Genomic DNA, 24,538 nt, shown 5'->3' on the forward strand with positions numbered 1-24,538 from the left:
TTCAATGTAAGAATTAGATGACAACATCTTTAAACGATACTGAATATTTTAAGCCCAAGCCTGTAGCGTTTTGTCTTACAGGTGCATGGTGAATTGTCATTGCCTTTTTTTTTTCCTCTTAAGACAGACGTCTAGAATAACAACTTTATGTATTTCCTGACACTGGAAACAGATACCGTTTGGGATTCCTTTTATAGTTTCTTCAGCTAACGACTCCAGTGACCACTCAATTGTGGTCTCGTAGTAAATCAAAAATTCTTTGAAAGACCCAGCTCTGTTATATAATTGTAATTGTCCCACCTCCTTAACTAAAAAGAAGAGTGAGTTTCTGTTGCCTTAAATAATATGGACTGTGCATTAGCACATAATACTTTTTGAAAATAAAAGAATAGACTGTTTTCTTCTCTTTCTTCTCCTCCTTCTTTTAAACTACCCTACAATTGATGAGGCATACACATAATCGTCAGGCTGTGTCAGATCTGGTTGGTCAATCATGAAGAAAGAGAAAAACCACTTTGCAAACTGCTGCTTCAAGTGTACTGAGTCCTCCCATGAATGACTTGCCCTAGTTGGAATTTGGATTCTCACAATGACTGGGGCCAATGCTTTCAATTGTTTACTCTGTATTTTAATAAAATGGAATAAAAAAATACAATCAGGGGAAGATCCAGGTCTGGCCAGGCATCAAGAAGAGGGCCCCATAGGAGGACGCCCCCAGAAGCCCTGCCCTGCAGTCATCCCTGGGAGGCCCCTGAGTGGGATGACCACAGGCGTTGTTTCCTGACTTCTGCATCCGAGTCAGAAAGACACAAGGGGCTTCACTTACGGAGCAGGGCCTTGGGTCTACAGAAGAGAGGGTGTGAAAGAAAAAATGAGCAAAAGCTAAGAACCAGGTTAAGTCAAATCAGATCAAATCCAACCAATGCCACAATACCATCGGGAGCAGCGTGTTCTCAATCTGCAGTTCACTGCCATCTTTGAGGCCGCAATAAGGGGACTCAGCCATGTTTTGCCCAGATGCGTTTAGGTCAAAGACGCAGACAGTAGAACTTTCAAGTATGGCTTATGGGGGGGGGTGGCTCCTGAGTGGGGCACTGTGCCAGGCAGGGCAGACAGTGTGCTGCTGGCTTAGGCCAAGACCCAGCGTCTTGCCCTGTCCTTAGCTCACAGAGGAAAACAGCGGCGTTGTACCAGACTCTAGAAGTCGGTGAGAAGGCTTGCTCAGAAACTGGGGCCTCAGTATGTGCCAATCCTTGTAAAGCGTTTCACCTCTTCAGAGGCTAATGCCTCTCCAAACCAAGAACAATTAAAGCGAGAATCTTTCCAAGCAACTGGGGAATTGAGCAAAATAAATCAGAAATCCTCAGCCTCGGCTCTGGAGGTTCGCCTCATTATGAGAGCAGATCTATTAGCCCTCTTGCCTTTGTCTTTCATTTCTCAAGTGAGGTGATTCTAATTAAATTAATCTGCATGTCAATCTATCGGTGATCAATCAAAGAGCCTGAGGTCCCCCCTATGCTGCAGGGTGCTTGCGGCTGACAGGGGCTGATAATGGAGGAAGAAATAAACTGTCGAGGAAAGTTAATTAGTCAACATAATAGGTGGATTAAACGGGAGCTGGCTGATTGCTGTTTCCCATGTCAAAGCATGAGGTGGGAGCTGAAGCTGCAATTACAGACAATTATTATATTTGGTTGTAAGAGGTCGCATGAATAAACATATCTCTGTGGGTTTCAGTTTTAATCCTCTTCCCCATTTAATATAAGGAGAAGTGTAGGTCATTTCTTCTCATTGTTTTAGTCAAAGTTCTCTGAGAAAACACCTTTGCTTGTGTCCCTTCTGGCAAACTGGGTTCAGAGTCAGTTATGAGATTGCCAGGGTACCTGAATTATATCTTGGGCCAATGGCACCATTCCTTTTTCTTGTTTTGTTTTGTTTGTTTGCTTGTTTTTGGCTTTGAAATATAAGTCTAACACCCTTCATTAGCAGAGATCTTTTGGGGAGGGATAGTGCTGGTGGCGGTGATAGGGGTGAGGGTGAGGATGGGGGTGGGTGGGGGAGGAAGTGTGGTCTGATTAACCAAAGTAAAGTGGGAAGAAAAAAGTACAAGAAACACCAGAAAGACGCTGGGAGAGAAAGCTGCATCCCAGCGCTCACTGAAACCTCTCTTTTTCATTTCTCTATCCTCTTAACCCTGACGCAGTGGGGGGGAGGGGGGGAATATTTTAAAGATTCAAAAGATTTTTATTTGCATGATCAACTGTGATATCTGCTTCAGTGTCTAAACTGAAGGGTAATTTAGGTGAAACACAACCACCGTTGTGTAAAAAAAAATATGCTAATAAAGATCCTCTTGTTAAAATTATGGTTAACAGTGTACCTTCTGCTGTAAAACTATAAACTGTGCAATTTTACTTAAAACTGCATCAAAAGCGTTCCATGCCAAAGACCCACTCATCAATAGCTCCTCTTGTTAGACTTGTACAGCATAAGCACCAGTTATTATGTGAAATAGCTATGCAATTTTCTTCAGCTCCCAGCTGTTATTTATTTAACTTGAGTTTATTACCCTCCATGCTTTTATATTAAAATGTTCATTCATTTCTCTCTTCTGTCTCTAGGTCGTGGTGTCTACGACAGTCAATGTGGATGGCCATGTCCTGGCAGTCTCTGATAACATGTTTGTCCATAATAACTCTAAGCATGGGCGGAGGGCTCGGAGGCTTGACCCCTCGGAAGGTACGCCCTCTTATCTGGAACATGGTAGGCAAATCATTTTCATTGGTTGGCATTGCTATTTTAACTGTGAATCTATTTGGTTTCTTTCTTCCAACTCCACCACATTTTCTCCTCTGTTTGGCATTTCAAATGTTATATTGAACATTATTGATACTAAGTATTTAGACACAGGAAGATATCTTGGAGGCCCAGCCTTTCTTGTTGCACATCTCTCAATCCTGGAAAAGGCTGATGCAGCTTTCCTTCAGGTTGAGAGAGGGAGACCAGGACCACTGCTTTATTTACAACCTCCACTTGACTGAAAAGTAAAGGAAGGCCCAAAGAGGGTAATAAACACTGTAATACATTTTAGGTTTATAACTGACTTGGTTGTTTAATGAACTCCATCATCTTTACAATCCTGCTGGTGTACCGCTGTAATTTCATTTTAAACTTCATTTGGAGATAATGTCCAAAATCTAGGTCAGAAGCATTTTCTGAATTTGAAACCCAAACTAAATGTCCTTCCTGTGCTTTGTGCACTATCTTCCCCTCATCAGCACATGATAGAGCCTGTTTTCTGTAGGTGGACTTTGTTGAGGAGAAATCACATTTGTCTTGAATTTATGGCTCATCAGTGGTAACTTTGAGAGGACTGGAGGAAGCCAGATAAAAATTTGAATCAAGGAAAGTGAATACCACTCAAATGAACCACGGGCTAGATTGAATGCACATCTGAAAGTTTTTGTACTACATGTATATGTAATGTATTCATCCTTCTATCTACCAATCCATCCACTGATCCATCTGTCTACCCATCTACTCATCCATCTATTTATCAATCTATCATCCATCTGTTCATTCCCCTTTCATCCATTCATCTGTCTATCCATCCATCCATTTATCCACCCATCCACAAATATATCCATCCATTTATTTATCCATCTATCCATCCTCCATCCACCCATCCATCTATTCATCTTTCATCCATTCATCCAACTAACCATCCAGGAAACAATTATTGAGACTATACATAATACCAAGCACCATGCTAGATTTTCTCTTATCTTCAAATTAAACTCTAAATCCATTTCTCCACTTCACTTTCTAGTTTCCTAGGTCAGCAGGATTCCCTTAAAAACACTACTGCACAAATTACCACCTGATTGTCTGATTTTTCCAAGGGTCATGAGCTGTACATGACATAATTCATAAGGTAGAAAACTCCCTTCCCTGCCAGCATTCAATTTAATAAACATACAACTATCATTATTTTTGCCTGGCTTTTTTTCCCTGCACTTAAGGAATATACAAACTGTACTTTTTATTAATTAGCCAGATGTAACACTCTTAGAAGGGATTCTTCACACATCCAGTTTTACAGTCTTTTTAAAGTAAACCATCATCTTTCAAAAGCTGCTTCTTTATGGTTTCATTAGTGCAGAGATGGATAGATATTACTTTTTTGCAGGAGGCCATTTGAAACACCTGCTCATGATTACATTCCTAGTTCCATTTCTGTACGTGAAATTATTCTGATCCTCACTTTACAGTAATGTTGCCTTTTTAATACCTTTGGAGTCACTTAAGGCATTGTATTCCTAGAAGTACTTAGAGGAAAGGAAGAGGAAAAAATGGGTAAATACTCCGCACAATTTGGAGAGCAGTGACTTAAAAACTGAAGTCTTGTTTTTTACTGTGGCTGGTTAGTTACAATGGTTACTGCCCTGTCCAAGGACAGACTCGATTGTCACTTTGAAATCTACCAGTCACAGGTTCACAGTTTCAAAATGTGCTCCAAGTGCAGACTACACCCAGCTCCCATTCCTGGCCTTGGGAAGTCAGTGACAGACCACATGACACCATCCAAATCATCCCTCCACTGAAAAAAACAAAAACAAAAAAACTCAACACAAACCAACAGAAACAACCTGCTAGAAAGAATACTTCTAGAACATGGAGGTCAGGAACTTTATTTTGCATTATGCTGTGGAGGAAAGAATCTTGACGTAGGAGCCAGGAATCTAAATTCAATATTAGTTTTACCTCTGACCTTATGTGACCTTGGAAAGTCACCTTACTTTTGGGGATCTTTAGTTTTCTTCTTGGTAAAATAAAGGTGATGATCTATAGGGGTAAAAAAAATGTGTGCCTTGAGTGGGGGCCGTCATGTACATAGGCGAAGTGGGCTGGGTGGAGACTGCAGAAGAAGGGTGAGCTCATGCTCTGTTGTCCCGTAGACAGTTGTGACCAAAAGCACTGAGGGCCCTGTTCTAGTGTGGCCCTGTTCTAGTGTGGCAAGAACAAAAACTCCTAATTTTTAATTGTTGGTAACGCCATAAAATTTGTAAAATTTGTAAAAGGGGAAGAAGGGGGAAATGTCACTTAGGAGGAATATAGCCCAAGGCTAACAGTTTGAGATCTCTAGACCAAAATGTCTCTAGGCTTCCTCCCAGCTCAAATATTCTTGCTTCTAGGTATACATATTAATATTTCAACTGGAATATCACACCATTCTAAGTTTTAAAGGCAGTATTTTATTCTTCCGTTCCAATTTACCAGTCTACAAGTGGCCATGTTATTATTAACATACTATTCAAGAAAATGATGTTTCACTTGTTCATTAATAGTTAACCAACAGTGGGATTGTGGATATGTCCTGTCTTCTTCAGCGAGGGGGCCTGGTTCTCACCAAAGACTTGTTTTATTCCTCTCCAGAAGAATAAAAGGGTAGATACCTTGAGGTTCCTTGTAATGACAATAACATGGAAATCTGCTTCTCTGCAGAATGAATCAACCAACCATACATAACCACCCACTCATTTAGACACTTCAAGCTGATACATAAATATCTACTCAGCAAAGGATGACTATTGGGCTCTTTCATGGGGATGTGTGGGAGGGGACTTAAATGCTAATGCATGTTGATTTGGGGGTATGGTAATACATTAGCTTACCTTTGAAAAATCCTATTTGAAACTGTCCTGTTTCAGACTTCCAGAACCAAACCCCTACTCCTTGGCCACTCTACTTCTCCATCCCCACCTCAGACAGCCGCTGCACAGTGAGACTGCTAGCTATTTTCACCTCTTAGGTGACCTGTAGGAGCCTTCATTTTTCCTCATTCTGGGCTTTTTACCATCTCATTTACAGGTAGCCTGAATTATTTTGAGCAACTCTGCACATCTCTATTTATAACCTGCTCGTCAGACAGTTGGAGGAAAGTTCCCTTTCATAGCTCATGTTTCTGCATATAAGTAGAAATAGAGACCGTGCTTTACATTCATGCAGTCCTCCCTGCGTGACCCATGGACTTCCAAACCTCCCTGCTTAAATAACTGCCCCTGGACTTCAAGTAGGAGAGTTGACAAAGGCATATTTATTTCACAGAATCCTACTTGGTCCAAAGAGGGTGAATCCTGGCACACTGTAGCTCATGGTAACTGCTCTCCCTCATTTTTTTCTTCATTCATAAATACTGATATTTTCTTTGGCTGAATATTTATGGAAGAGTTTAGGCTAGGGAATTTTTATCTTTAAGCAGTAGCGTTATGGAAGATGTATGCTGTGGAGAGAGGTAGCCTCAGAAGCTGACTACGCTCAGGGTTTCAATTTTTGAAGAATAGACTTGGGGCCAAAGATGTAGAATTGTTGCCCCCCAATGTACAACCCTAGCTTACCTGTCTGGCCTGTCTTCCCTTCATTTGGGCAAATTCCTGAGCACTGTATGCCAGGGATCCTTATAGGCTTGGGGAGTGTTGATATTGTCATTATTGTTCTCTTGAGTTTCAGGTTGTGTTTACTTGAATTTAAGGCCAATTGTGGCATCAGTTTCTCTATTCTTTCCCCCTGTGGCAAAATGTGGTGCCCTCACAAAGCTATAGTGCAGGGACCCTGTCAGCTTGCATGCGCTAACACTTTATTATCTAATGATCTAATATGCAACAAGGCAAAGTGCCGGTGCTCATCATCCTGACACAGAATGCCGGGAGAAGTGACTAAATTACTTTATGTACCATTAGCGCTAGCAGCTATGGTGAACTCACCGGCAGCATTTATGCAAATGCCTGTGAATACACTCTAGTGGCTTTGTCAGAAAGCCTTCTGACAAGCAGTTTAAATGCTCATTTTTTTTAGGGGACTTTTTTTTTTTATTTTGGCATGCATGTGTTTTTATCCCTTCCTCCCTTCTTCTTCCCTTTATTCTCTCCCCTTTTTGGTTGGTTGGAGGACATGCCTTCTCCGTGATCACTGGGAAATCTGAGCAGGTCAGAGAGCTCAGCTGGTCATCAGTAGGCACCCTTCCTGGTTTTGAGGCCCCAACTATTGTTTTGCATATTTAGGTTCTTTTTAAAAAATTGGTAGGAATTTGTATAGTTATTATATGTATTTGAAAAATCAGTAAACCTATTAAGAGTTTTTAGAAGGTGTACACTTTAATGTTAATGAGTTCTAACCTGAGGTCCTACTTAGTTTCTTGGCTCATATATAGATGTTTTTAAATACCCATGCTTTTAAAAATTACAAAACAATTGAAATTTAGTTTTTGTAGGCATGAGATACATATGAATTAAATTTCCCTTCAAAGTAATTATATTGATAAAAATGTGAAGCATAAATGTGCCAGGATCCCAACATATACCAAATCTAAACAAAAGTAGGGTTTGGTCAAGCTAAAAACACATTGCAGAATAGAAAGTGGTAATGGAATCACCAGGCCCATCTCCTTGCTGTAATTACAGCGTTAGAGAAGTAGAATCAGATTTTCCCCACCACCAGTTTGTTCTGACCTCTCCATTGTAGCTTCCCCTTCCAGCTGTCCCTGACAATATGGTGTTATTCTTGCTCTTTAGCATTTGACCTTCTTTAATCCTTTTGCTCCAGACAGAAGCAGTTTTTGCTTCTGTTGGTTGCCCCTGGGTATCCAACCCCATTGACTCCTTGTGCCCAGCTGCACTTAAATTTGTTGTTTTATGGACTTGTGGAGAAAGATGATTCAGGCTTGGGAAGATTACTCCAAATTGAGAGACAGCATGGAGCTTCCAATAGAAAGGAGAGGCCCCTCTTCTCCCTTCTGTGTAATGAGACCCTAAGAAATGGCTGGTAAATATCAGCTGGCTCTAACAGAGGGAGGATCGGGCTGTCTGAGGGAAGAGCTGGATGCTGGACCTGACTCTGCCATGAACTAGCTGTGAGACTCTGAGCAGGTTACTTTGCTTCTGTGGCCTCAGTTCTGTATGTATTCAATGAGAGTGGCGTTGGGTCATCTCTGGACCTTTTAGCATGCACAATTTTTTGGTGTTCTGGACTGAAACCATTGACACAATACTCTCCTGGAGAAAGAGCACTTCAGGAGAACAAAGAAATCCACTGGCTATTTCCAGGAGAGCCCTGTATTTGGATCTCCAACCAGGGAACAAGGTCTTAGCTTACAGAGAATTCAAATCATTCTTCCCTCCATTCATTCATTCTAAGCATCCACTATGTGCCAGATACCAAGCTGAGATGCAGTAGCATAGGCAGATACAGGCCCTGTCTTCACAGAATTTATAATGTAAATAGAGAAGACATTAAAAAAAATTTATAACCAGCTCATGAGAGTTATGCATAAAAGGGGGACCACACAAGAATGGGTTGTGGGGTGCCTGGGTGGCTTAGTGGGTTAAGCATCTGACTTAGGCTCAGGTCATGATCTCACAGTCTGTGGGTTCGAGCTGTGCGTTGGGCTTGGTGCTGACAGCTCAGAGCCTGGAACCTGCTTCAGATTCTGAGTCTTTCTCTCTCTGCCCCTCCCCTGCTCGCACTCTGTCCCTCAAAATAAAGACATAAAAAGTAAAAAATAATTAAAAAGGAGTGGGGGGGAGTGAGGTGTCAGGGAAGCTTTTTTGAGGAATTCACATTTTTGCCAAAACTTAAAAGCTGAGTATGTTTTCACCAGGTAAAAGGGACAGAAACAAATTTCCAGGAAGAGGGGATAGCACGTGCAAAGGCTATTTCGCTTAGGTGAGTTCAGGGAATCTGGAGGATTCTGGGATGACTCCTGTTGCTCCCTGTCACTGGGAGGATGGCAGGAGATGAGGCCAAGGTGGCTGCTGAGGGCCAGATTATGCAGGCCCCCAGACACTCAGGCCGTGGTTGTTGGCAATTGTGAACTGGTGTGCGGGGGCCAAGCAGGGCTTTGATGAACTCATTTTCAATTACATGGACTCCTAGTGTGTCATGAAAGCCCAGGGCAAGATCACTCTGAGTTGCTTATAACTTTGCTCTTCCCTGCCGGCCCTCGGAAGCTCACCAGGGAGTTGGCAGTGCCTGGGAGCGGTCCCCCTGATCACTCCTCATTTTATCAATTGTGCAAGTGTTCATAATAGGAAGAAGGTCAAACATTTTGAGAGTTCTTCTTCCAGATGGGTTTGGCTTGATTTGCTTTTTGCATAATTAGCTTAGAAGTTTATCTATTGACTTCTGTTGAACTTACAGAGACTTTTTTAAGGCCTTTAGAATGGAGGGCTGCTGTGTTACTTGGCTATGAAATGTATATTTTGTCTAACCCCAACAAACTAAAATTGAATGAGTGAAAATAAACTAAACAATGAAGAGAAAACATACCATCCCAAATTTCTCTCTTCCTCTCTCACTGTGGTCAATGGATGAGTGACAGCTCATGCCAAATGAAAGGCCATTAACGTGTGAAAGGTCATCCAATGCATCCTCTCATTTTCCAGATAAGGAAACTGAAACCTAAGAAGGGGATGTAAACTCACATTCACATAGATAGTTTCCATCAGAATCCACGTAGTGCTCTTTGCCCAGAGGATGCGGGCAGGCAAGTGTGAATTCAGGGGGAGCACAGCTTCTGATCCCTGGCTTACACAAGACATTGGAGGACTCGGGTCCACTCCTGATGCCCTTACAGTTTAGGCTGGCATCAGAGTGCAGGGGTCTCTCTGGGATTCTGATATCATGAAAGGAATGTCTGTAGCATCTCTAGCTCCCTGACAGAAATGCACTTCAAAACATGAGGGACAAGGATGAAAGATGCAGACAGAGCTTTGCACTTAGACAGTGGCTTTTCATATGACTGGTTTTGGTGAAGAACTCCAGCCAGGCCCACTTAGGGAAGGGCATTTTGGTGAAGGGTCCAGGTTGCCATAGACAAATACTGATGTCATGCTTTGTTACTTAGAGTGGCACATTACATCTTATCAATTGATTTTCCTACTTGATAAAGAAAGACAGGTGAAAGGACAAACATTAGGGCTGAGAATATCCAGATGTGTCATAGAATAGAGCTCACAGGCCCCGGGTTTTCAAGCATCAAATCAGGCCCTTTTCTTTGAGCAGTGGGGAAGTAGCCTTTTGTCTTCCCTTGCAATAAAAAATTACATGGCAAGAAGTCAAGATAACGAATAAAGATGTAAGTGAAGACTGATCTTCAGTGTATATCCAGAGTAATCCATGAAGTGGGCAACACCAGAAACCCTAACACTGGGGACTTGATAGCCAGCAAGCTCAGGGTCAGGCAGGTGGAAGCATGTTCAGGAGCTACAGGTCACTGCTACGCAGATGATCTATGTTATCTTTATTTGAATCGGACACTATGCGTGGTACTGATGGGAAAGGAGAAATAGTGCCAAGAACTTTGCTGCCTTGCTTAGTGGTGACCAGGCCAAGTGGTAATGTGTAGTATCATTATTATTGCTATTGTTATTTTGGGGCTATTATCAGCTAACATTTATGGGACATTTACTCTATGCCAGTAGTGTGGTAATTATTTGACTTATCAAGTCCTCCATCAAATCTGATGAACAATTACTATTCCCATTTTATAGATGAGAAAACTAAGGTTTAGAGAGCGTCAGTAACTTACCAAATGCTACAAAACTAATTAGAATTGGACCTGAGACTAGGCCCCTGGTCTACCTAACCACATAGCTCTGCATAAAAATAGTACTAAGGATAATGACAGTAATCCTCAGTGAGCCCATATTATGCCTGGCATATAGTACTACAGGCACTCCTCATAAAGTTGAGGAAACTGAGATTAAAGAGAGGTTAAGTTACTTGCCCAGAATTGCACAGCAAGTAAGTAGTATATCTAGGGTACAAACCAAGAAAGCCTGACTTTGGAGTCTGTACTTTCCACTACTTGCTCTGTATATTATGCTAAAATTCCTTCCATCTCTATTCCGCGGGTCTTACTTTTTCTCAGTACAAGGAAGGCAATTATGCTGGTATCTTAAATAGACCTTTCAAAAGTTCAGAACATATCTTCTTCTTTTTTTTAATGGCATACGGTGTATGTTTACCTTATAGCTTATTTTCCTTCAGTAATAATAACCTATTTTCCCCCTGGCTATGCCACGTTCTGCTGCTCAAATTTAAAAAAAAATGCTGACTTTATCTGATGACTAGTATGTTTTCTGTGGGGTTGGCAAGATAAGAAGGTGGCTGGTAATATTTTATTTATTTGCAAGGATGTTCTAACTCATCTCTGTAGAAATCATTTGTTGACCATATGGGCTCCCTGGCATTTGTACAAGGTAGAGAAAAAGGAGACCAGGGGAACACTGTGAGATTGTGAACTAAAAGGCTGTTGGGATACCAACAGTCTCCTTGTTAGGGGACTGAAGTGCTACTAAACCTCAGGGTGCAAATAACATGGGAACCTGATATGGATTTGGGGAGGCTATTTTCTTATATGAATTTCTTGACAAACCAATCAACTTTGGGAGACTTCCAGTATTTGGTATTTTGAATGACCTGATAAATGAGTGGGCCACGCCTAACTTACTTTAATAAGCACAAAGTGTAGGGAAGAACATGGTAGGAGGCAGGGAGTGGTGCTTTCTTTTTATATTTTTGACCAAAATGACAGAATTTTTTTAATCTAATTTTTTTATCTTATATTTGGTTACAAAATCATCATAATTCCAATTGTGCTTATTTGCATAATTGATTGTTCCAAACTAAGGGCCTCTTTGTACTTAACTTGCCATAGGAGCTTTTCTGACTTGATATCAGAGGACTCAAGGAGTATGAACATGCAAATGAAAGCCTCAGTCATTAGGTCTTTAATCTTATTAAGATGAGATAGTTAGAGCCAGTGGTCAGGAGTGGGTTTGAAACATTTTTGTTTGAGGATTCTCAGTTGCACATTCAGAACTAAAAAAGTTTGCCTCTACCTTTGCAACCTTGATACATGACCTCAACTATGTATTTTGATTTCTTTGGGCCTCAATTTCACCACAAATTAAAGGGGGAGTTTGGTAGCTTCCTTCCAATCCTGATGATTTGTTATTTGAACCCAGCTCTTTCTGTGAGAGGTCTCCTATCTCCAAAGGTGTTACACATACACTCCCCTGGTGAGTGGCCACCAACATGCCAAGGCAATGGTCATTCCACTGGGTGGTCTAAGGCCAACTTCACCTTGAGCATTTCTACAAGAGGTCAGCAGTGGGTTCCAGGAGACCTGGAAAAGCCAGGAGTATGCCACACACAACCACTTAGGTAACTTACACTGGACTTTCTGCTCTCTGAATTTCTTCAGCTGAGACTGTAGTGTTGAATCCACTTGATGGTTAGCAGCGAGCTTTTATATTAGGTTTCCCATGCAGTGTGTGGAATGATTTTAGGTGATGGGGAGAAAGCATTAAATATTTTTTTTAAATAGTTACAGGTCTGTCTCTTGATTGATGCATAAGCAAGCAAGCAAACAAACAGAAACACAGCACTCCAAAGTCATGATCTCAGTTATTACTTCTCAGGGCAAGACTGAATTAAAGAAAAGGAAAGTTAACCTAAACAAAAATAGCAGCTAGATTAATTAATTAATATTAAGTAGGCCATAGTGTAAGTGGTATTGGTATGGAGCAAAATCAGGACTGAAGTTTGGGAAACTGTTTTAGAGGGCTTAAGCATTGGGGAAGTAAATAATTCTTTCAAGTCATCAGGAAACAGTGTAGGATCCTGGGAAACATAATTTTTTTAAGAATCAAAAAAATTTTTTTCAAAGAAAACCTTTTTAGTTCAATTTACCATTAGAATAGATTTAATGTCCTTGTAGGATTTTGAAAATCAAAATGTTTCCCAAGCTTTAACTCTGTTTTTATTTTTAAACAAGTGGTGTCTACATGTCAGAGGGCAGAAATTAGTTTGGAAAGGAGAATTCAGAGTCAAGGGAGAGAATCAGTGAGGGTCCACCCAGGCAGCACATTATGATAATATATACAGAACCAGCTGGACACTGAGCAAAGCTGACATTGTGTTGTCAGGGGCAGAATCGCCCATCAATTTCTGAGATAGAATTTGAGTTCAAATGACAGAAAGAGCAGCAACTGTGTTGAAACTGATGCATGGGGGAGGGGCTGGGTAGGCAGGAACCAGCCAGGCCTAAAGACAGGAAGTGCTGGTACCTCCGGAAGGGGGTGGCTCTGTTTTCTCATCTGGCTGCTACCCTTCCTTCTAACCTTAACATCTGTCAGCAAGATCCACCTGGGCCTTTGCATGATTAGAGCCCACTGCAGGGGGAGCTTGCTGGTGCTAATTTTAGCCCCCATGAGCATAGAATGCCTGCTGCAGGACCGTGGGCCAGATCAGCTTTGGAGAATTAGGAAAACAGATTCCAAGGAGCTGCTGCTCCTCCATTTAAGAAGCTCTATGTGGATGTAGTGGTGATTGTTAATAATGACTGGAAGAGTTTTCAACTTTTAAACTATTCTGTTTTGTTCCTTAATATCTTAATAGCTCTGATGATTGGTCTTTAGTTCATTCCCTCATTCATCTAGGCATTCGAATAGTCATTCATCTATTTAACATATGTTTACTGACTGCCTATTGTATTAGACAATAGGGATGCAGAGGAGAACAAGACAGGGACAGCATTTTGAGGTACATAGTCGTGAGTGTGTGTGTGTGTGTGTGTGTGTGTGTGTGTGTGTCAATGTTAAGCAAATAATTACAAAAAATAATTCATTTAGAATTACTTTAATTGCAATGACAGTACACACTATAAAAGAAATACAAACTCCTAAGACAGGTTTAAACAAGGAGACTAAACCAAGTGTGACGAATGAGGGACACTTAAGATTTAAAACACAGATGAGTGGCATTTTGTCAAGCAAAGAGGAAAGAGCATTTTAGGTAGAGGGGGAAGCATGTCCAAAATACCATGTGGGGGCACAACATTAGAAGCTTGGGAGAGGGCTAATAGGGAAGGTGAGTTAGGCCTAGGATCGATCCATTTTTGAAAAAATAAATTTGAGAATTTCCTATAGGTTGGTTTCTTTTTGACTTGGAGATATGGGTCCAATGCATTTTCCTAACCAGTTAACAGGCTAATAGAACTCTTTGCCCAGGAAAAGCTAGCTTTTAGACCACTCTTGAGTAATGATGATTTTGCTGTTATGATAGCAGCCTTTGAGCACCTACTCCCTATCAGTTCAGTGCTCAGCCCTTTGTATCATCTTTTAATACTCTTAACCACCATAGGAGGGCACTGCTATTATTCTATCCACTTAGGAATCAAGGGAAACTGAGGCCATCCTTCAAAGGTTTGGTTATGGCCAAATAGAAAAAGAGTTAGGTTTTTGCATCTGTAGCATTTGGACCGCCAAGTAGCTGACATCAGGCGGTCATCACCACTGCCTTCTCCCACTGTTTAGTCCTCACATTGGACTTCAGAGGTGGAGAGAAATTCTCCTGCTATTTGATCATGTAATATAATTCCTGCTTCAATTGAAGCAAATTCACAGTGTTACTCAAAGGCCAATTGAAAAGCCAGATCTGTGCTAAATCCCCAGGGTATGTTAGTTGGCATGTGTGGTGATATATGGGAAGGTGCTTTTCTGGGTTAAGATAAAAAATCCTGGTATCACGTCACGCTATCAGAAACCCCATCTTAATCTCCTTGTGCCAGACCTGCAACTTGAAATACTCAGTGGACAGAAATGAAACTTTATAGAAATTAGATGATCATCATCCTTATCAGATGAATACGATGCCATCAGCATGATTTTAGCATCTTCAGAAAAAAGAGATTTACCTGGAGAGGAGCACGAGAGAGTCTGAGATGTGGACTTTTCTGCCCGTCTGCCTTGGGCAAGTTGGCTGGGAGATGACATAGTAATTAAAGTCCTGCTTAAACGTATGCTGGTCAGTCATAGTAGAGGCACCGACAAGGGAAACCAGACAGTAACCAGAGAAGGAAAAGAAAAGTGAAACACAAAAGTAACACTCTGGAGCCCACAGGGTGCAGAAATAGATCTGAATTGGATGAATACTTATCTGACCACTAAGCATGAAAGCGGAACCCAAGTACTAATATATTTTTATCCCAATCTGTGAAATCAATCAATATTTTATATGTGAACATATGCTGCTATGTTGCTGGCTTATTTAATTGACAATTGCAAGCAGTAGGACACCAGTTGTTCAAAGCCACAGTCTTCACCCATAGTTCTGGGGAGACACGCTGCAGGAGAATGCAGGGAATTGATCTGCAGATGATGTCAGCTTTGGGGCCTCAAGTTTCTTTCATTGACTTTGGGGCAAAGTAAGAAAAATTTCAAGAGACAAGCGTATGTAACCAATGAACACATAGCAATAGACTTTGGCTGTTATTTAGAAGAATGATTAAAATTAATATGGTTGGTACACATTGAGAACTTTAATTCTTTATTCTTTGTCTTTTTCTTTTTGAGCACAGGTGGGAAGCCAGCAGATACTGAGCACCTACTTTGTGCAGGGCCTGAGGCAGATGTTTTTAGGGAGATTATGTGTGGGGCTGTGCATGAAGGGACTGTGTCCCAGCAGTTCCAAGATATTTTATCATTTCTTAGTGGAGAAGGAAAATAGAGTTTTGGCCATTCTTTGCTAAAATCTTTTGGCTTAATCATCAAACCAGCTGTGCCCTTCCAGGAACTATTATGTGCAACAAATCAATAAAGTCAGACCTCAGATTCTTCTACCTTTCAACTTTGGCAGAATCCTAGAAACTTTTCTGATTTGGTTAGCTAAGGCCTGTGGAATTCAATTATTGTTGCTCAAAAGAAAGAAAAAAAAGTTGGGGAAAATGTTATTGAGGTACTGTTTTAGGATAACCTATTTAATGAGTAAACTTTTATTATTTTCTTTGTATGCAGAAAATTCTATAATGAACACCACTGAGATGGATAATGTCCAGATTGAAAAATGAAAGTTAAGGGGAATTGCTCTACATTTAAAAATACAAGTTCTCGAAGCGCTGCTACACTTATATTTGATGTCCAAACTCTGTGTGTTTAGCAGCCCAACTTGTAACAATAGAAAAGCTTCTAAGCCTGGAAACTGGAATATTTCCAGTGTTCCTGTGTTTAAATTGGCACCTGTGGTATTATATTAGGATGCCATTTTTTGAACTTGGAAATAGAAGAAGGTAGAGAGATTTTACTATAATTCATATGTGAGGCTGAGTCTTAGGGGGAAAATAACTTTGCTTGGAAATAGTGTAGTAATATTCTGTAAAGTTAATAAATATCTACACTCTATCTTGGGAATAGGAATTGCACAACTAAGATTTTATGGGACTTTGGCTATAGTATTTACATGATAGAAGTGAATGTTTTAGCCAAACTGACCAGAAATTTCAGATAAATACCAAATTTGAAGGGTAGTTTGGGTGTTTTAAATATTTGACTTTATCTACCAATGTGGACTGTCAAAGTCTCAAGTTCAAGTGAGTCTCTTAAATTCAGTTATCTCATGTGTAAAGTGGAATTTTGAATAACATCTGCTTGCCTGCTACTCAGGGTTGGTACTAAGAATAATTGAGATGGGCATACCCTTTGAAGACTTAAAAAGGCTAGTTAATTGTCAGGTATTGGTTGAGTGCAGAATACTATCTATCCAGTTTGTGAGTGAATGTGGTCCCTGCTTGCAAGGGACGTGTTGACTGTGAGGTTGATTTGCATACATATATGCAGTCCCAGGTTTATATGTATATATATATATATATATATATATATATATATACACACACACACACACACACACACTTACATACACACCAGGATAAAAGTTCAAGGCAAAGTGTAGTTAGTGATGAGTGAATGGAAAAGACATGAAGAAGCACACTAAAGAGTATTTTGAAGCCTGGGATAGTAAGAAACAACTTCATGCACAAGACCGGTCTTTATGATACAGCACTGTTTGGGTAAAACCTTCCTGAAAAAGAAATGGTGGACAGGTGCAAAACATGTTTGGAGACAGTGAATTTGGAGGGCCTGTCATGAACATCTTCATTTTCTTTTTCCTTACATTCCTTCTCCTTCTCCTGCTTCTCATCTTTTTCATTCTATCTCACATTTATTTATTGCTCACTCTGTGCAGAGCTCTGTACACATGGATTGACTTATTTAAACCTCACAACAACTTCATAAAGTGAGTTCTCTTATAACTGCTATCCCCAATTAAAGTGATAGAAACTGAGGCTTAAGAAAATTTACCAAAGCTGGTAAGTGGTGACGCTGTAATGTGAGCTGAGGCCTCCTGAATCCAGAGCCATTGGTTCTAGCTGCTGCAGAGTCCTGCTTCCAGTTTTGGAGAGATGGGGACTGAAATTGGAAGGGGAGAATTGGCCAGCCTTATTAGAGTGGACTTGATCCCATGGGCTATGGAGAAACAACGGAAAGCTTTTGAGCACAGCAGTAACATTTTGAAAGCTGGCATCTAAGGAAGGTTAATCTGGGTTTTGGTATGTAGACGAGATTTAGCACATAATTAATAATCTGATAGTAGAAGTGAATTGCAAACAGGCAAGTGTGCTTGCTTTTTGCAGTCCAGATTGAACAGCTCAGACCCCAAAGAGTAATTTTTGAGGAAGTTGAGTCAGTTAACATGGAGTTCAAATGGAAGTGGAGTTCCCACTCTACTTTACTCTTCTGTCTGGATACATTTGATGATACACATTCCGGTGCTTGTGACGTCATTGATCATCACCACGGAAACATCTGTGCTATAACAAACACTGGATTGCAGTGTCACTGAGTGTGTCAGGGAGGAGAGGAAACTGGTTCAAAATGATAAGGCTCTCAATAATAAAAATTCAGTCAAATACATTAGCAGTAGCAGCCTTGGTCGTGAGGAGAAATATAAGCATTACTATTTTGAAAAGCACAGAGCAGGAATTGTGCATTACTAAAGGTTGGGCAAGGTTGATTTTGAGATGCTGCTCACATTCAAAACACAGTTTCTTTAAAAAGTCACTATCTATGCTGTCTTGCATGATGACAATAGAAATCCTTCAGGAGCAGGGAGCTCGTCTTTCAAACTGCTTATAGAAAATCTTCTACATAGCAGAGGAAGGCCAGCTGGGGACTTATATGTTGTTATGGGAGAGGCCTTTTAGAGATCAGGAGCAGAACTGGCACTGGTGGTGGTTTGTGTTTATTGTTTAATGAGTCTGTGGTAGTATTAGTTGTGTAGTTGAAGAAATTAATAACTGAAAGGTGATTCTTGGCTCTCTCAAAATACAGAATTTACACAATCGTGGATCAGATCATGGACTGAACCTAGTTCTAAGCCATGTTTAGGTTTGGTTTTCATGGTGCTTTAAGGAACTAGGTATTTGTTGTTTAACAATTGAAAATAAAGAAAATTTACCTAAAAATCCAGATTTGCAAATTCTCTTTACATTCAGAAGAGCTGGTAGTGTTGGACCCATATTTTCAAATGGCAGCATCAGGTCACACTGAGAAGTTGTGTCCCTTTTGGGTGGGACATATACTGTACAGTTAGCCACAATCCCCACCTTTCCCATTGTGTTGTCCCTAGCCCATTTGATTTACTTACCTTTCTGCTTGGCTCTGTGAGCATTTGATTTTGTGGTCATTGGTGAAGACGATAGAGATTAATTATTTCTAGCACAGTTTCTGGCATATGGATGGCACCTCATATAATAATATGAATTATATATTAAATTAAATTTGATTTATTAAATTAAATTTGAATAATAAAGAAAATATGATCTTTCTTTATCAGTTATTGGGTCAGTTATTTAAACTTGATCCTTAGATCAATGCTGTCCAATAGAACTTTCTGTGGTGATGGAAATGTTCTATCTCTGTGCTGTCCTATGTGATAGTCACTAGTCACATGTAGATATTGACCACTTGAAATGTGGCTAGGATGACCAAGAAAATAATTTTCTATCTTTATTGAATTTTAGCTAATTAAAAATTAAATTTCAATAGTAGCATATGGCTAGTGACTACCGTATTGGGCAAAGCAGATTTCAGTAATGAAATTGAACATCCTATCCTTGTTTATAACAAAATGTGAAGAACAGACACTAGGATCGTGTGTGTGAGTGTTCATTTTACAAGAGATTACTTACAGTGAGCTTCATCACTTAGGATCACCCACCTCCTGAAAGGGAACCACCTTTTATCTGCTGACTACAATTCTTGTCAAAACATATGCCAAAGACATATGTTTTATAAGATGTTATATGTACATTTGTACCGATATACATAAGTCATCTTAAGCTTGAATGCAGAGTTTCACTGTTCTCTTCCTCTGGTTGTCCAGTTAAGGGTACTGTGCAAACATAATAACTAGACCTTTGTGTGGAAAAGCCTGAATTTTTTGATGAGCTTCTGGCCCCTGCCATTCATGATGGCATAGAGCCAAGATCCAGTGTTACCAAGGGGATTATGGAAAGCTGGTGGAGTCCTCTTAGACTGCTAGAGGGATCTTACATTCTTAGGACTCAGGCTCCAAAGGCTGTAGTCTGTGGCGTTTCCATCACAAATCTACAATGAGCACATCTAATGATCACATTGCCATAAACCAGCCACAAAGTACGATGCTGAGATCCTTCTTTTACGCAACTTATTCATTCATTTGCATGCTGTCTGCTTCACTGAGCCCAGCAGTCACAGCCCACCCTTTTCCTTTGTCACAGGTTTGGAAACCTCAGAACCATCTATCAGGGCTCTGGCGTATTGGTTACTTACTGGCCTCTGTCCTGAGACTTGCCCAGTCAACTTTTGCAACCGAAAAATAAATAACTTCACTTCTCCTGAGGATGTATGCACAAGAGGGCAAAACAGTCTGTTTTTTCTTTCAAGATGAAGCTCTGAATTACAAACCCCATTCCCTAAAAAAGCCTCCTAAAAACATAGAAAACCTAGTGAAAATGGTAGAAATGGCTGTTGTAGCTAATTTCATAAAATGATGAGTAATATCAATCCTCTTTTAATGGGAAAAATACATGAATATATTCTGATTGGATCATTCATCCAGTTGGAAGAAATCTCACCTCTCCTAGATTCTGCAGAGAGGATACCAAATCTTCCTTTTCTATCTTTTATGGGCAAACCTCAGTGTAAACTCCTGTTATGACAGTGAATTGAATGAGTCCTAGAATTCAATAGGAGGAAAAAGACAAAATCCTCTAACAACAATGACAAAAGATCCTATATAGTTTTAAATTCCTTCTTGGGAAAATTCTCTGTAAAAATGTTTTCTAGGAAAAGATCAAACTGATATCAACTACCTAATGAAATGTTAAATTATCTGCACACAGATAAGTATTTAATGTTGAATTTAGTCTGGCTCCCAGACACAAGGAGGCTAAAAATTCATATTCAGATAAGGAAAGGCAAACCTTGGCGAACAGATGGAGCAGAGTTCAGCATAAAGGTTTAATCCTATCAGGCCGATTCCTGTATGACCATCTGGATAATCCGGCACACACATTCAAGGCCTGTTAAAAATACGACTCTCGCCAAGATTAACATCACAGATTTTCCACTAGACTTGCTCATATTTGACTTTATGATTTTCCAGTCCCAGGAAGATTGCCTACGAATAAAGACTTGAGTATTCCTTGAAGAAGCACTTACACGTGTTTTTTTTTCTTAACCTGAAAATTGTTTCCTCTTTTCACAATATTGGCTGTCCATTTTTGGAAAGTTATTTTCGTTTCCCTTTCTTCCCTGGCTTTCATATCTAGAACTTTTCTTACAACAGGATAATGAGGAGAATTGAGCTAAAAATAATTTTGTGCATAAAAGTTCTCCTTGTCAGGAAGAAAGGAATTATTTACTTATTGTATAATCAGAGGCAAGTGAATTTACTTTTGTTGAAACAAATATCACAATTGGATCCATGAATAATTCATTTTGAGGACTCTCCCACCTTCTACGATAATTTTTTTTCAGTGGTGTGGCTGATGATCCTAGAACCAGAGAGAAAAATAAGAGAAATTAAAAAACAGTGGCAATATTTGCCTTTGGTTGTTGTGGGATTAATATTTTATATATTTTAATTTTGACAGATCAAACATGAGGTAGAAAACAGCAAATTCTCACCTCCTTGAGTTTATAAAATTCTGAGCTTCCAAAGTGTTAACAAACAATTTTTGCATATTATGAAACAATGCTATGTGGCTGTCATTGAATCAAAAAGCCTTCAATAAGTCTTTCAAGTGCAATTTAGAAGTTACAGGTACATCAAAATGTCAAGATTTTTCACTGCTAAATTGTTAAATAACCCTGTGTACTGAACCTACACATTTATGGATCTCAGGTAGACAAACTCAGGAATCTAAAAGTATTTGCCCTAGAATATTCAGATTACAATTTTTGCACTCGGATTTCTGCCCTTCCCTTGCTCAGATCTGTGTCCACTGATTGGTGAAGAATTTTGCTGATTCAGAATAGAATAAGAAAGCTGAAAATTAAACAGGGGGCAGATACAATTTGGGCTTGCTCTGCATTTAGCAAATGGCATATTTTGGAACTTAGTTAAGTTGAGATACACCTAGATATTCTTGCTAAGTTAACTCTGTGTTAACATAGATGGACATTGGATCTACATTTCCATTTACTGACTGTGAGGTTTTTCTTTTTTCCTCTTCTGTGAGAGCTATTCATGTTGTCAAAGTGAAGGACTTTGCCAAATAAAGTCATTTTGGAATAAAGGATGAAAAACATTTGAAATTCTTGATCTCCTCATTTAATATTTAATAGGTTTAATTGCATTGGTATTGAGAAATCTCTGTATCATTGGTTTCATTTCTCTTCAAAGTGACACACACACACAGAATTTCTTTTGCATATATAATATATTATTCTGTGCCAAGTAATATTTAGATATGCTAGTGGATGGGGCAATAAATCAAGACCAATAACAAAAACAAAATGAAAATCCTAATAAACAATAAAATGCTTAACTTCATAAAGCAATTACTAAAAAAAAGGGAAGGCAGAAATAAGTCTAGTAATTTAAGAGCTTTGTTTGTTTATTTATTTGTTTGTATTCAAGAATTATGTTTATTTATTTGTTTGTTAGCTGATTAGGAGTCTGGGGTGAGGTTAGCATTCCGAAAGTGAAGTCTGCACATGCTGGGTGGAGGGTTCAGGTCAGGCATAGCTGCTATTGGCTTCCAAGGCATCTGGTTGGAGAGAGGGTAAAACCAGAGTAGATTTGCATCCTGTACATGGAGAAAATATAGAAGGTCAGTCTTCCTGCTACGGGCAAACCCTCTGCTTGTCCTCTTCCCTGGCCAGTAGCTGCCAGCTGTCAGAATCCCGGAAATCAGGTATTGGTAGTGCTGATCTGGGAGTAGTCAGGAAAGGACTCATTTCACTTTATTTATTTTTTTAATTAAATTTATTTATTTATGTATTTATTTATTGAGAGACAGATAGCGTGAGCAGGGGAATATCAGAGAGAAAGGGAGATACAGAATCTGAAGCAGGCTCCAGGCTCTGAGCTAGCCATCAGCACAGAGCCTGATGCGGGGCTTGAACCCTTGAACCATGAGATCATGACCTGAGCCGAAGCCGGATGCTTAGCTGACTGAGCCACCCAGGCACCCCTCATTTTATTTTAAAAGCCCAGGAAGAACAGTTATTTTGATTTAATAAGAAGAGCATGTATCTATGCATTGAGTCCAAGTAGGAGTTCTTTGTGTCCCCATCCATCTCTGGATAGGCCTGCTCTCAAGCACAACTTCAGCAAAATCAAGTAAATAAAAGGATAAAAAGATAAAGTGTTCCATAGAAATGGGCTGAGCTTGGGGCACCTAGGTGGCTCAGTCAGTTAAGCATCTGACTCTTGGTTTCAGCTTGGGTCATGATCCCACCATCATGAGAAAAAGAAAGAAAGAAAGAAAGAAATGGGCTAAACTCATGGGTTTCACAAGTCTTAAAAATTTGGGACAATAACAGTAAAGTCAGTTCCTCATTTATGAAAAGATCTCCATTAATGTTCATTCCAGGCAAGTGAGAGCCTTAAAAAAACATTCAACCTTAGAAGGACCGGTGCCCGATCCACAACCTCAGTCAATTTAGATGGCTAGGTTAGCAAGCCGCTGTGTTCAAAGTTCCTAGGAAAGTTTTACAGTCAGGTACACAATCAGGAATGATGAGACTATTGGATATTCTAGTGAGTAAATGAACTCCGGCTTGTGGAGAACTGGTGATAACAAGAATTATTATAGCAGCAACTAGCATGCTCTGTGCCTGGCACATAGTAAAACAGTAAAACCCAAGCAGACACATTCTGCCTTTTGCCACAAGTCTGCAAGCAGAAATTACTGCTTGGAGAGGGTAAGAGATTTAGAGAGGCTAAGTGACTGCTTCAAGGTCATTCTGAGTGAGAGAGGTAGAATTTCAACAGCTGGAGCTGTTGCCCATTTGCAAATACTGTAATACTCTGAATGTTAAATCAACTTAACGTAATTGCATCTTTCTGTCTTTTTTCAAGAGCCAGTAAGAGCTGGTGCCAGCATCTTCACCTCCATTGTAAGCATCAGTTATCTGCTCCATAGAAATGCTCATTAGTAGAGAGTTCTGGATAACATGTTGGAAAAGGAGAGTTTACATCTTTTCATATACCACACACAATGGAAATGGGAAATCAGCTTATATCTATTTTAGTGGAATTTTCTCTTGAGACTTAGAATAGGATTAGAACATTTCTAAATTTACACATTTTACCAACTGATGAAGTGTTGTTTTCCCAGCATATTTAAATACAGGAATGGACAAAACAGTGCATCACCATCAAGACTCCCATTATAGCACATCAACTGTCACAAAAACCTCATTTTGGAGATAAGAGATGATAAATCTTGCACCCAGGTCATTTATACGGCTACCCCAAACAAGTGAGATATTGATCACAGTACAGAGATTTCAGAGGCAAAAGTACGAGCAGCCCCAGAACCGTGCTGATAGCTGAACATACCACTAATTCACCTCAATGAGCAGGCACCTCTGAGCTCAATTAACCCTTATTCCCAAGGCCACCCATAAACCCTGAGGTAAACATGGCTCTCCGGCCCTTGCTTTCTATCAGTGAAATAGATCATTTCTATTGGAAGCTAAGGTGCAATTCTAACTTACAAATTCACCTTGCTCAAAAAGAGCCTTATGTTTCTAATGCGAATGAGCAGGCACTTGCACCTTGTAACATTGATTCTGTAAATCAGAGAATTTTAAACTGCTGAGGGCATCCGTGATTTCTTCTGTCTTCTGTGGCTATTGGAAGAAAATATAAATCCTCTGGAGGTAGAGCAGGTGATAGCAAATGTCCCCTGGTGCAGTTGTCTGCACACAGAACGTTAGTTGTTAAATATGTACTGGAGGCTGAAAGATTTCTTTCCTTCCCTCTTTCTTTTCCCTTTCCTTTTTTCCCCCTCATTCTTCCCTCTCTTTTTCTTCTCACCACGACCATTGTTCAGAAGCAAATTGGAAATCTGGTAATTAGGCCCTGACTCACGGTGTAGTATTAGAGTCCTGAGCCAAAGTTCAACACCCTGAAATGAAATTTA

The 24,538-nt window shown here is 40.0% G+C and overlaps 1 protein-coding gene and 1 long non-coding RNA gene across 4 annotated transcripts in view; one reads left to right on the forward strand and one right to left on the reverse strand.

Moving 5' to 3' along the window:
* EBF1 (EBF transcription factor 1) overlaps positions 1–24,538 on the forward strand; it is a 388,330-nt gene that overhangs the window by 258,675 nt on the left and 105,117 nt on the right. For 2 of the 3 annotated variants that reach the window (XM_029942938.1, XM_029942939.1), the window contains exon 8: positions 2,622–2,763. In XM_029942938.1, coding sequence (XP_029798798.1) covers positions 2,622–2,763 — 142 coding nt within the window. The remainder of the gene's footprint in view (positions 1–2,621; positions 2,764–24,538) is intronic. The other variant, XM_029942940.1, reaches the window with a different exon arrangement.
* On the reverse strand, positions 663–17,242 carry LOC115294902. The gene is made up of 3 exons (XR_003910213.1): positions 17,199–17,242; positions 14,759–14,865; positions 663–843 (listed from the first exon to the last, which is right to left on the reverse strand). It is a non-coding gene; the product is annotated as an uncharacterized LOC115294902 (long non-coding RNA).

Source organism: Suricata suricatta, chromosome 6 (assembly GCF_006229205.1).
Source record: "Suricata suricatta isolate VVHF042 chromosome 6, meerkat_22Aug2017_6uvM2_HiC, whole genome shotgun sequence".
In the NCBI taxonomy this organism is placed as follows: Eukaryota; Metazoa; Chordata; class Mammalia; order Carnivora; family Herpestidae; genus Suricata; species Suricata suricatta.